Source organism: Equus caballus, chromosome 1 (genome assembly GCF_041296265.1).
Source record: "Equus caballus isolate H_3958 breed thoroughbred chromosome 1, TB-T2T, whole genome shotgun sequence".
Lineage (NCBI taxonomy): Eukaryota > Metazoa > Chordata > Mammalia > Perissodactyla > Equidae > Equus > Equus caballus.
In genome coordinates, this window is record NC_091684.1 from 126,982,982 (window position 1) to 126,997,397 (window position 14,416).

Below are 14,416 nucleotides of genomic sequence, written 5' to 3' on the forward strand. Positions count from 1 at the left end.
GTATTCCATAATCTCACAGGTACAAACACTATAAATTATATTGCAGCAAAATGACATGCAGCTGACAGGTTTGAGCAATTCAAATAAAATGACTGTCCTTCGAATACAACATTCAACTCCGATATCATGATGTTTCAGCGTTCCGCCTTTTTTTGATCCTCAAAAAAGTGTCATATAAGATGAACAGTCAACATCAATGTCACCCATCCAAACTTTTGTTAGAGTCCAAATAATCTAACAAAAATATTGGTTTAGGTTATGAGAATAAAAATGACACAATCATAATTTCTCAAACTAAGGCTGAAATCTGTAAGTTCAAGTTCAGTCACGTCTGGTTGCTTTAGAAAGAACAATCAAATCCAATTCATCTAATCTTTCCTTCCCCCTAAATGGGCACCTGCTTTGCTCCAAAAGTGTCTGTGCCCCTGTGGACACACAACATGTGAATGCAGACCCCGGGCTACTCAGAAACTGTGGGCTCACAGCTTTGCCACATGGGAAGCTGAAACACTGCCGTCTCCCTGCATTCCTGGAGGAAAACCCTGCAGAATGAAAATGTGTCTCCTGTGCCTTTAATACGATGATGGACACAGCAGGATGGACACAACCGTGCTGGAGGGGAACTTCTTTTGAAACCAACCACACAAGCCAGGAATCCACCCCTTCGAGACCAAGAGGGAGGCTGGCCTGACACCCCTATGGCTAGATGCTGTGCAGATCAAGGGGGCAATCACCAGCGTCCACCTTTCCTCACTGCTTGTTATCCTCTCCAAATGCTGGGGCAGGGGAGGAACTGGAGGACAGAGAAGGGAAGAACCACCTCATTTCTTGGTTCCTCTTTCCCATGGACACTTCTGTTTATTACAATGCAATAAAAACTTTCTTTTGTGGTCATGCCTAAGAGCAGGATTAAAAATTTCAGAGCCAAGCCAACTTCATAGCAAATCTTTTAGTTAGCAGAAACCCAAGAAATTTCTATCTTACCTGCCAAACTTTCTAGTCCTAACTTCTAAAATTACATAAAATTTCTTTTAGTTCTGAGGAGGTAAGGCACTATATTTTAATTTCAGAAAAGGGGCATTAGAGCACTTATTCTAATCCTTTTAAAAATAATCTAACTCACACCCTATCCGAGGGGCAGAGAGGTGTGCAGTGTGCACCAACACACCAGCCTGGATTCTAGTGCTTGCCCATTTCCAAGCTGCAAATGCTCCCAGTACGGCCAAGTTCAAGCTACCGTCTGTAGTGAGGCAGGCGGGCAACCCAGAGGACGGACATGAGAGGTTCACACTCTAAGGAACAGAGAATCAGGAAAGAATGGGTTAGCAACTCCTTTTCTAATTCTCAGATCCAGCTGGCACCTTAGAAAGTGTCCTGGTGCACGCTGTGTTGGGGTGGCAGCCCACTGGCTCTCAATCTACATCCTGGCCTCTGTCATCCCCAGTTTGAAAGACAGGATGGGTGCACCTGGGTCTATCCCTGTTGCCAGCCTCACTCAACCAGCAGCTCAGAGAGCATGAGAATGGGGTCCGTAGAGTATGGGTGTCACTTAGGGTTGGAGAAGAGGCAGTCTGGTAACTTCCTGGACCTCATGTCCCACCACAAGCTAGTGTCATCTGTCCAACCTGAGGGGCCTCCCAGTGAAGGTGCTTTCATCTCCCACCTCCCTTCTCTAAGGCAGGAGCCACTGGGGACCCCTCTGCAGGTGAGAAATCTTTGGCTAAGAGGGAGGAAGGAGGAGGGCAGAGGCGTCAGGCCCCCACCTGCATTTCACCAACCTGAGCCTCCCTCTCGCCCTCCAGGCCTCGCTGGCCATACGCCCAGACCCATGGGGCCAACAGGGGGGCCCTTCCCTTGTCCGGCCTAGGCTATCTGGCTCCTGGGTGCCTGTGGGGGCCTCGCCAATGCCTTCAGGCCTCTCCAGAGCAAGGCCTACACCCAGCTCCTGCTGCGCCAAGAACTCTGTTCCCTGACTGAGGCCAGCATAGCCTGCGACATAGCACACTCTCGGGAAATGCTTGCTGAGTACACCCTGAGACTGTGACTGCAACTTGATATCAGTACAAAGAATACCACTACTTAATACTAAAAACTGACACTCTGTCCAGAACACAGCAGATGGGACAGTGACACCTAGCCTTCTTCATTCTTGGTCATCATCACAAGGCTTGGAACAGCCAGCTAAACCCTGACACTAACTGAGGGGAGCCGCATGATCCCCTAACCCATCCCACACCCTTCCGGTGTCCCCGCCCCAACCTCAGCCAATGGGAGATGGTGCAAGGCCAGCCTGGCTATGGCTGAATGGACCCTTAGCAGGGCAGTGTCCTCGCTCCTCACAGCAGCGCGGGCAGCCCCAGGAAGGGGAGTGGACACAGGCCCTGAGATGAAGGCCTCTTGCCTTTATCTTCCTCAAATCTAGCCCCGTCTTATTTCAAAAAGCGGCACTTCCATTCCCTAACCACCAGGAACCTAGGAAGTAGCACTGGGTCTTCCTTCTCCCTCACCCTCCATCTCCAGGTCGGAAGTCAGTTCAGTCAAGTCCACCCCTAAAATACACCCTGAATCCATCTACTTCTCTCCATCTCTGTCAACATCATGTGGTCCAAGCCACCATCTCCTGCCTGGCCTAAAATAACATCTTTCTACCGGGCATCATTCTCTGCCTACTCCCTGACCCGCCTCAGGCCTTGGCCCCTCGCCGGGGCCTGAATGCCCCACACTGCCTGCCATCCCGACAGCCTTGGCCTCCAGGCCCCTCTGCAGGGCTGGTCCCTTCTCAGCATCCAGATCCTCCCAGAGTGAGACCGCCCCTGAGACCACCCAAGGCTCTGTCACACCAGTCCCTTTCACAGCATTCCCAGGAGCCAGCACAGAGAGCACACATTTCCTCCCGAGTGCGCAACACAAATAGCATCACTTTCACCTTGAATTCCACGTATTCTTGTAAAACACAGGCAGTTTCTATTTTTACCAACACTGCTTTCCCTTTCCTCTCAAATGTATCCTCTGCTAAACACTCAGGCTCGTCCCAGCAACGCATCTGTCATTTCCTTCTTGGCTAACAGGCTGAAGATTTTAAATGGACACATTAGCTTACAGAGTGTTGGGATGCTGTGATAAAGATAGCAGTGGGCAACCAAAGGGCCCTTTTGCGAGACACGCCATGATGGACATTAGGAGCTTGGAGACGCTGGAGGGAGAGGAGGCCAGGGTGTCTCTCCAAAGACTAGTCAGAAAGGAAAGACTGATGAGCCAAGACCCCTCTGAGTCACAGCTGGGGGCCTGAAGAGTGGTCCTTTCATGTCATTGTGTTAATAGGTTCATTTCTGCACCTGTGAGAAGAACATTCAGAAAACATAGAGAACACGTTGCCAAATCTTGGCCCATCAGAGCTTCAGATCAGCATCAAGTGGCACCTGCTCAGAGCTACAGGCTCCCAGGTGGAGGGAGGCTGGTGTCTCTAATGGACAGGGACCGTGCGCCACTTCTGCACACAGCCTATGGGTCAAGCTGCGTGAGACTGAGGCTGACACTGACATCAGACAGAAACAGCTTAAAAAACAAGTGAGAACAATGCAAATGCATCATAGAGTTTAAGTCAGACTCAGCCCTCTGAGAGACAGCTGCTGCTTCATATTCCAATACTCTTTTCTCCGGTATCTTTCTGTAATTAGGATCACTGTGTTTGGAGTTTGATTTTTTTTTTTTTCCTTATTTGGTTTTTCCACCTGCTCTTTGTTAGAATTTTTTTTCTTTTTCTTTCTATCTTTCTTTTCTTGTGTGTGTGAGGAAGATAGGCCCTGAGCTAACATCTGTGGCCAACCTTCCTCTATTTTATGCGGGAGGCCTGCCACAGCATGGCATGACAAGCTGTGCTAGGTCTACGCCCAGGATCTGAACCGGTGAACCCTAGGCCACTGAAGCGGAGCGCGTGAGCTTAACCACTATGCCACCAGGCCGGCCCTTGATTTTTTTTTTAACTTAATAAAATACAGGACCTAGGACCCCATAGTCAATAAGATCTATGTAATTATTTTCAACAGCTGCAATGCATTCTGCCAGACAGTAAACTGTTCTAGTATTCTTGGTGTTAAGTTGGGTACTTCCCATTTTTTATGCCAATGTTGTAGGACTACCCCCATAACAGAGCTCACTTTGGACTCAAGTGATTTATTTCCTCAGGTGTCTGGTTTCCTCTAAGTGAGAACATATAAACATTGATAAATGCTGGCAGATGGCCCCCAGCATCACACAGTCCCAGGTGAGCTCCTGCAGCAGCACTCAAGACAATTCCACTCCCCTACAGAAGGAGTTGGGTACCTTAACCTTTTCTGATTTGGGGCAAAATAATTCTTACTGCTGTCATTTATAATCCCTCAATTACTGATAAGGCTGGATATCTATTTTTATTTTTTTAAGTACATTTTTGGGAAATGTCTGCTCATTGCATCTGTTTCCTTCTTACTACCGAGTGTCTGTCTTTTTCTTATTAAACTCAAAGAAGGCTTTAAATATTAATAACACTAACCATTAAAATACTCATTTGTTGCTAATCCACCCACCTCAGCCTGGACACCTGTCTCATCTTACTAGACGGCAGGTATCCTGTGGTTTTCACCAGCTTGCCTTTGGTTTCTGGATGTCAACTCTCTTTCCACTTGCCCCCTCCCACCTCAACTTCTCCCTTCATGGCACCACACCGGGACTGGCCACCCAGCCCCTCCGTCACACAAGTGCCCCAAGCCTCTTCTACACACTTTCTTGGCTTGATGTTTCTAAACCTTTAAATCTGCTAACAATCTCACTTATTTTAGGTGCCAGGAGTAAGGCTGGGCCCAGCCTGCTGTCCACCACATGGCCAGAGGGCTATCCCAACACTATGTTACTTTCCAGGAAGGTGATAATGGAAGAAAACCATAGCATTTTACCATTTAACAGTTATTAACATGGCATGATATATTTAAATCATTGCAACAAACTGATTTTAACTAAACTTCAAAATACGCTTCATTGTGAACTTAAAAATCTTAACACAAACACACAAGAACCTACCTTTGATCCATGCAAATACTGGGGTTGTGCATTAGGCTGTTTATCTCTTTGAAATTCTTGAGAAAATGATAATACTGTCCGAACAAATCTAAACAAAAAGATTTAAAAGAAAAAAAAGGAAACAAAAACAAAAATTTAACTTTTTAATTAAAAGAAATTTTTTTAAAGTTCAGAACTTTCCCATCACCCATCAATTAAATCTTCCTCCCAGTTAACTGATATAATTATCACATAGGAAAAATTCTAGGAAATCAAAAACCAGAGTATGAATGAGATATAAATATTCCAAAGTATGATAAATGTATCCAAGTTCAGGAACAGAGTGAGAACTAAGGGGTCCGTCTGAAACCACTAGACAGTCTCCAAACTCAGGGAAAATCTGGTCTGTTGTCACCAGAACCATTTCAAGCCTAAATCAGTCCTTGGACAAGTGGTCCTGACCAAGCACTCAGGCCCTGCTGGGCCTCTGGACACCACACTAACAGTGGGGACAGGAGTGGGAAAGCGGACACAGGCAGCGATGTCCAATTATTCAGATCACTAGTTACAAGCTAAAGGGAAGAATGAGCTAAGAGTTTATAACTACACTCACCTAGCCAAGAGACTGTGGCTTAAAAATGGATTAGGGGCCGCTGAAAATCAAATGCTTGGATTTTAAAGCAGAAATGCCAAACTCTGCTAACACTCAAATCAGAAGGGTTCATTTAAGCACATAAAACTTTTGCAAACAAGCATAATAAAGAAAAATATACGGATTCGCTAATTATTAAATTCTAAGACCTTGATTAAGACATATAGTGCACTTTAATAAATAAGAAAGGATGTAACTGTCAAAGTATCACCAGTACATAAAACGAACATGCGCATCTGAGGGGAGACCAGTGGCCTATAGTACTGAGTGTGTTTACACAGAAATGTCATGTTGCTGAGTGTCTGGATTTTATTGTTATCCTTTAAAGAGCGCTGAATTTTTAGGGCAGGCCATTAAATTGCTTGAAAGTCAGCTGGATCCTTTCATGATTTGTTAGGGTGGCAGAGTAATCACTGTCCCCAAGGCTGGTACCAAGGCAGGTCCTTCTGGCAATTCTATCCAATGCCTGGGTCGTCAATGAGGCTTCCCCATTCTTGCTGGTAGGGCCTCAAATGACACTCCTGGCTCTGTGTGAGCTCTGGGAATTATTCAGTTTACAGCTCCCCAGCAGTTGTGCTTTGCCTAGCCTTTTGGATTTCTATCCAATGCACACGTGGTTTAATATTCAAGCAAGGACTAAAGGGGCCTAAGTTGGTTTCAGGAGCTGTTTCTCTGTGTAGCTCTCTCCTCTCCTGCACTCTGCCCTGCAAATTCCAGCAGTCTTAGCTTCCTTGATTTCCCCAGTCTGTCTCCCCCACGAAGTAAGACTTCCAAGCTGTACTTGGTTACCCACCTCTGCACCGTGGCCCAGACAGTGCTTCCAGGAAGAAAGCCAGGGAAGTCATAGGGCTCACTTCCTTTGTTTCCTTTCCCTCAGGGAAATGTCTAATGTCTGAAAAACAACTGTTTCCTAACTTTTGTCCAGTTTTTCACTTGTTTAAGGCAAAAGAGTAAATCCAAACCCTGTTACTCCATTATCCCCAATAATTTTTGAATACCATATTTTCACTATATATATTCTCAATCTAAAGACAAAAAAATTGGAAACAAACACTGAATTCTAGTTAGCAGGTTTGTGTCTCACAATGGTAAGGATCTGTAATTCTGAAACTACTCTGTGCATTTTTGAGAACCGAGCAAATGAGGAAATATACTAAGGATAATGAAATAAGGATTCTCAGTATAGAAAGAAGTTACAAAAATACAAAAGGGGAAGACCAGAATGAACCCTGTGGTGTTGAACTGCAATTGAAGATATCACTGCAAATTCACGGTTTTAATATATAGATTAGCTTTCGAGAAACGCATGCACACACACACACATGCACATGTCATGGGTTTAACTGTATCCCCTAAAAAGATAATTTGAAGCCTTAATTACCAGCACTTCAGAATGTGATCTTATTCAGAAATAGGGTTGTTACAGATGTAATTAGTTAAGATGAGGTCATACCGGAGTAGAGTGGGCCCTCAATCCACTATGACTCATGTCCTTATAAGAAGAGAGAGACACACAGGGAAAACGCCATGTGATGACAGAGATAGAGACTGGAGTGATGCAGCTGCAGACTAAGCAAGGCTAAGAATTACCCGCCACCACCAAAAGCTGGGAAGAGTCAAGAAAAGATTCTACCCAGAGTCTCAGAGGGAGCACAACCCTGGGGACACCTGGATTTTGGACTTCTAGCCTCCAGAAGCGTGAGAAAAGAAATTTCTCTTTTAAGCCCCTAGTTTGTGGTAATTTGTTATAGCAACCAGAGGAACCTAATATAGTACACAAGTATTTCCTATCTCTGACCACCGAAAGGTTCCAGAAACAATGACACCCAAATAGCAATGAACATACCTAACACCCAGACTTAGTTTTTAAATACCAGGCTTAGTTTTAAAATACTCTCCACTAAAAGGAATCTTTGTAGAAATGATAGATTGCAAGGACAGAGCAGAAATAAGACAAACCTGGAACTTCTTGTAGGGCAGTGCTTAAGAATGATGGGGACAGCAAACAGGACACAGAAACTTGGCAGAAGGGGCTCCGCTGGCCAACCCTGGACTAATTTGAGCCACAAAAATCAAGTAATGATAGTAACAGATCATAACTCTGAGTTAGAATCCCTGAGGACTTACTGATAATAAACAAATACATAAACGCTAACATGTACAGCAGAATGCCAACTAATATATGTAGATGGAATGAAGAAGTTCAAAAATGACCATTGTTCAATCATCATACTGATAACTGATTTGGGTAAGAATCGTCAACAGCTGCTAAAACGAGTGGACCAAATTTTAACAAGGAACAGTTTATTTACAGTCTCAAATTATCTCCCTATAAATTACTTATAAATTTCAAACATAAAATGGTTAACAAGCTAGGGAGAAATCTGGCAGCCACCACCCTAACCAAGGGCAGAAGTTAACATCGCCAGTGATGGGACAAAGTGACTGAGGACACACCCTCCCCCTGTGGTCTGCTGGTCAGAGGCCTGACTCTGTCCCAACTGCTGCCCTGTCTCCAGGGTCATAGCACTGTCACACAATTATTAGCTGTCAGGTTATTTGTAAGTCACAGGCCACCCTATGCCACTCCCCAGAGTCACCAGGCAGAAGCATCAGAAATAAGCAGCAAATTAAGCAGATACGTGGAGCAACAAGTGAAGTTCTGGTTTCCCTTAAGCAGCTCTCAGAAACCCTCAGACATAGAGTTAAAATACTGGGCGGCACAGGTTTGTCTGTCTTCTCAGGTTTCCATATGTAACTTGGACACACAAAATGCTATTTTAAAACGCCTTTTCCACATCATGGAAGCTATAATGACCCCACTGGAAGACCTGTTAAAAATACAGAAGTAATGGCATTTGTCAACAGGAATGTAAAGGTGGAGGTCCCCCAAGTAAAGCAGAGCTCCTCTGGGGAGGAGAGGCCCCTGTGACAGATAGGGCTCCCTCCGAATGGCATCTCAGGGCCCAAGGAGGATGAGGTCACTTCATGCTGGCCCTTGTTAACAGATGTGCCCTGAGGGTAGCAACCCCGACATGTGAAACTAGCTCCAGATGTGATCAACTAGCTGCTCAAGGAGGCCATACAGCTCTCGAGGAGCCTCGGTGGGTAGAGCGGCCTCCTGCTGCCCAAGTAGGGCCCACTCATACTCTCCCAGGTCTTTGTGTCTGCTCCACAAACAGGAATGGTCACAGTGCCTCATGGCCCGTGGGGGACATATGCCACAACAGACGAAGACACCCAGTGCTGTCTCTGCCGCTTGCTGTCATTTATGTTAGACGTGTTGTGTGCAATCAGGGAACAGAGGGCTGAGGTACCACCTGGTGCCTCTTCTGTTTATCTAACTGGATGCCTCAAAGTTCATCACACAGACAGTTCCACCAAGGCCCTACAGTCAACGCTGGCCTGGAGGTTTTCGACTCTCCGTCAGGTCACTGGGTTACACAGCGCCAACTTCTCGACCTGAGCCCTGACACTCTGTCTTTGAGAGTGAGACTCCTGCTGCCAGCAGGTCAGATGGCCTTGGACAGTGGGAGGTTCTCCATCATCAGCCCCAAGCAGGGTGAGGACACCCACACGAGCCAACTTGGCAGGCGGGGCCTCAGAATCTGATCTGTTTCCCTAGCTCCACACTCCTTACCCAACTTTCGTTCAGAAGCCTGGAGTGTCTTTCAGAAAACACAACAACTCAGCAGAAGGGTTCAGGGCACCTGCTGAATGTCATCACCACGTAACCCTGACCTTCCCCCGCGGGCCATCACCCCTCTTCATTTCTCAGGGCTCCACCCACTGACCTGTCACCAAGGAGACCAGGACAGGCCAGAGCTGTGTGGACATACTCAGTGCAGCAGGCACACAGGGAACATCTTCAACTGTTCCCAGATCTCTGGGAAATCTTTTAAAGGATGACAAAATGCTAGATAATCAAAAATACCATCTAAAATAATACAAAAAATCACAACTCCCTGTGTTGCCTGATTCTGACCCCATTGGAACACCTTTTCTCAGCCCACTGACAGTGGGGTTCTGTTACACTTCACCTTTGGAGATGCCAGTTCTAACATGAGGCAAAAATGATTTAAGGAAAGCTAACAGAAATCACTCCCAAAGGTTTCAATGGACCAACCAAAACAAAGAGAACCCTGCGAACACTGGCCATCGCTTAAACGGATTCTCAGATGCAGAAGGAGCATATACGCATCCTCACTAACACAAAACGATGCTCCTCCTGATACGTCACCTGGAAAAAGAATGTGTATATAACAGTATGCCTAATAGCACCCATTTGTGCAAAATAAAAATACCTATGCATGTTTAACTGTATGGCAAAAACTCTACAAGATACACACATTTTTTTACAAGGGAAATCTCTGGGGATTTAATTATTTTTCCTCCATATATAATTTTTCCCTATATAGACAGTGAGATATATATAGACATATATAGAGACACACACACACATGATCTCTAGCTTTTCTGTAAATATCATGCATTATTTGTGTAACAAAAATATATTTTCAGTTAATTCTGACTCTATAACAACTTGAAAAATATCTGTTTCACGAAACGAGGCACCTTAAAAGGAAGTTAAACAGGGAGTAGTCGTCTCTAACGTTTGCTCCCAGCGGACTGTACCCAGCCAGGCTCCTCCGCCCACGGTTCTGGAGGCCATGGCCATGTCCCCACCACCGCTGCCTGGGGATGGGCATCAGCCACCTGGGGCTGGGCCAATGGCTCTGACGGAACAGCTCCATGCACCTGGGGACAGGCCTGCCTCCCCACAAGGAAATCTAACCCTGGAGCCCCAACTGACAATGGCAGCAGCAGGTACCATCAGAGCTTAGCACCCCCTCTTGAGACACAAAACTCTGGGTCTGAAAGGGAGTAACAATTCAGCTAATACATGGTGGATGTTCAGATCCAGGAGCAAAGCAAAACAAAATAGAACACGCTTATTTTTAAAAAGTGGTCGTAACACTCACACACACTGTCACAAATGCACACACACCCTCATACCTAAACTTTCTAGCTCTTACACTCACACACTCTCATGCACATTCACACATCCATGTTTATTCTCACACACTCACATGTGCTCTCACTCACACACCCACATTTTCTCTCTCACATACACTCACACACATATACACTCACACCATGTCCCTGGCACGTGCTGACGCAGAGATGGAACCAAGCTAAGTGCAGAGAGAACAAATCTCCTATAGATGGTGGCCCAGTGCATGGAGGCCAAGGCAGGGCCATCCAGGACTTGGGGCTGTATCATGAGGCTGGACCACATGAAACTGCTGCTCTCAACCGTCCCATCATCCAAGTGGCTATTTTGTGCTGTTCAACATAGCAGTAAAATGGTAGGAGGGTGGGAGGGTGGCTAACTGACAGATCCTCACACACCCCGATATCCCAGAATCGAACCATGAAAAGTAGAGTCACCCACCACAGTCCAATGTCAGGGAGACTTAAAACTGTGGAGGGGATGCAGACCCGGCAGCCGCTGTTCACGTGCATGAGATGCCACCCTAAGCCACAAGCAAGTGCCCTAGACAGGAACTCTGGCTTGCCATGCAGTCTCCACTGCAAAGCCACGACCAGACGCCCAACGGCTAGCCCAGGGATGCACATGCAAAATGGACGAGACCAGGAGGGCCTGAGTGGCACAGAAGGGCACAGAAGAAGGGGCGGTGGTGACCCAGTGGACATACTGGAGGGCCTGAGACCATCTTGTCTAGATATCATTTGGCAGAAGCATCGGGAACCATCTGTGAGGCAGCACGCTCACCGGTTGGTAGAGCCATTGTAGCAGTAGTTGGGCAGGAAGTCATAGTTGAGTTCCCAGAAGACATGGAGGGTGATTCTCCCGTAAGGTGCCGACATGTTGTGGTTGGCCTCCCGGAACATGGCGTCAAAGCCGTCCAGTGTCAGGTACCTGCTGAGCAGCTTGTGGGTCATGCGGTTGATTTCCAAGAGGCCGTCCAGCTCCTAGGGACCACAAAGACAGGGTGTGAGGACAGAACTGGGCCCAGCACAGTGACCTCCATTCTCCACACAGACAGTGCTCTGTTGGTGGTGGCGGGGGTGGGGGGGAGGCCAAAAACAGAGCCCATACCAAGGAGGGGCAAGCAAGCTACAGCAAGACCACACATGGCAGGGTCTGATAGGCAACACAAGCTTGCTTCTCACATCTAAATTCATTATGCCCTCCCTACTGCCTTTAAAATGCCCCTCCTTACCATGGTCGCCCCTACAGGGCCATTGTCCTTTTCCACTGCAGTCACTTCCCCCCTGCACACCACTGGCCTCCAACCACCTTACAGGTCAGAGACCACTGGGACGTGTCCACCACCACATATGTACTCACTGTTAGCCTGAGTCACCTTCTCCAATGCACCTGGGGTTATTCATAAGCACAACAGTGTGGCAGAGCTGGCAAGCATGTTCACAGAAGCTTTCACACTGATTGCTCATAAAAACCTGCCTAGGTCTGCGCTGTCCCCTGCAGCAGCCACTGGCCACATATAGGAACAAGAATGTGGCTGGTCCAAACTGAGGTGTGCTGTGTATGTGAGATACACACCAGATTTCAAAAAACGAGTATGAAGACAAAGAATGTAAGACACCTGTGTCAATAATATTTTTATAATGATTACATGTTGAATTGTTAATTTTTGGATATATTGGGTTAAATAAAATAGATTATTAAAATTAATTTCACCTATTTCTTTTTCCTTGTCTAATGTGACTATGATTAAATTTAAAATGATCTATGTGGCTTGCATTATATTTGTAATGGGCAGTGCAGGTCTAGGTCAAAGTCTTGACCGATGATTGCAATCCAAATCATATATGGCCAATGACAATTAAAATGCCATGGTCCAAGACCCTACTTGGGGAAGCTCAATCTTTTAGTGTGTCCTGAGGCGACAGCCCCTCACCCCACCAAGGCTTCTTACATTCTCTTGCCCAAAGCTGCTTCTCTAGTAAAGAAGAATCTTCCTTGACTTCTGGCATGTTCACTACCATTGGTGTGCAGCCATCATTCTTGGAAGATCGATTTGGCTTAGCACAAAATCCTTACTTCCCACTTCCTTTCCTTGGCTTCCGGCACAAAGAGCTGCTGGCAGCGGTTTGAGGACAATCGGATTTTCTTTCCCTGATTGCTCTGCTCAGATACCCAGAGGACTTTTTCTTTTCCTCTAAAGTCCAATACTTTTACTGCAATATTCCTTGGTGTCGCCACTCTGGGTCAGTTTTACCAGGCATATGACGCGTGCTTTTAATATATATTTATAGTGTGTTTTTTAATCAATATTTTCTTGAAATACAACTTTAATATTTGTTGCATCCATTGCTCTGGTTTTCTTCTTCAGGGACCCCTATGCCATCTATGTTGGATCTTCACTGTCTATCTTCTATATATTTTTCTCTCAAATCCTTTTTCTCTGTCTTCATTTCTTGTTGATTTTTATAACTTTCCTCCTTTCATTCTTTTGCCATAGTTAGGTGTAATTTATTCGAGACTGAGATTAAGTGTTCTTTGAAGTCAATTTAGAACTGTGAATACTAAGAGCAGATGCTTAAAAACATACCCAGGATAGCTGAAGCTCAGTTAGTGCATACTTTTTGATTTCTGTGCAAAAAGTGAACCTACGATTGGTTCAGTTTTTCAGTGAGGACATAGTAAAATTAGCTCAAATCCTTGCAGCTAGTCTCCCCCAAATCTATGGAGCCTGAGAAAGGGGAGAGCACTTACCACGAGTGATGTCAGGTCCTCACTCTCAAAGCGTCCAATTGCCAGTTCCAGAGACTTACAGATAGCTGCAGAGATACGCTGTGTAATCAGACGATTGAGGTCTACGGACCTGCCCAGGAGCTGGGGTACGGAGAGGGCAGAAAGAGTGAACAACAAAAACAAGCAAGCAAGAAAATATACAGACATACACCCTCCAGAAACCAATTCTAAAAGATAAATAAATACTGTACAAAACTGTAAACATTTTAGATGAAATTATATATACAGGTGTCACAACCAAATGCCCTACCTTCCTGGAGCTGAAATTCTGCAAGTCAAAGCCGTAAAGAACTTTTGCAGTGTCCTTTGCATTGAACTTATGCTTACATCTCGGGCAGAAATCCCAAGCCTCACCAGAGACCCTGGAGAATGAGGTCTGTCAGTGAGCACACCCCTCAGGATGGTGCTCATGACCATCTCCCAGCACAGAGCTGCCTGTGCACACCTGACCTCCAGAGTTCTAACAATGAGGAAGAAAATTACCCCACCTCTTGTTCAGAGTCTACCAACATATGTGTACCTCAACATCATTTCAATAGCATAAAAACAGACAAAACCTTGGTGGAAAATGTCCCAAAATGTGAATGGTTGTTATCTGTAGTCACAATTACATGGAATTTTCCCCACGGTTTTCTCTTTCTTCCTAACTTTTTTTGTGATGTATACATACTGTTTTTAAAGAAACAAAAAACAAGCACTGTATTCTTTGTGCTGGCCAAGGGAAAGCGCCTCTCTGACACTCTGAGCTGACAATTGTTTCTCACCTTCATTCTTATAAGCTCTGGCTTTTGGGCTCCTGGAGAGGAGCCAAGCCCTGTGGGGCTGAGCTTGCAGTGGGGGCCCAGGCAGGCGCGGGTGCAGAGCGCTACAGGTCTTCCCTTGTGTTTCAGGTTAGCTAAGAGAAACTGTTTGTCTTTAAAATC

The 14,416-nt window shown here is 45.8% G+C and overlaps 1 protein-coding gene across 2 annotated transcripts in view; it reads right to left on the reverse strand.

Moving 5' to 3' along the window:
• LOC111775613 (cytoplasmic FMR1-interacting protein 1) overlaps positions 1-14,416 on the reverse strand; it is a 93,958-nt gene that overhangs the window by 14,314 nt on the left and 65,228 nt on the right. For both annotated transcript variants that reach the window (XM_070231980.1, XM_070231987.1), the window contains exons 27-29: positions 13,455-13,574; positions 11,484-11,683; positions 5,056-5,143 (exon numbers count right to left, since the gene is read on the reverse strand). In XM_070231980.1, coding sequence (XP_070088081.1) covers positions 5,056-5,143; positions 11,484-11,683; positions 13,455-13,574 — 408 coding nt within the window. The remainder of the gene's footprint in view (positions 1-5,055; positions 5,144-11,483; positions 11,684-13,454; positions 13,575-14,416) is intronic.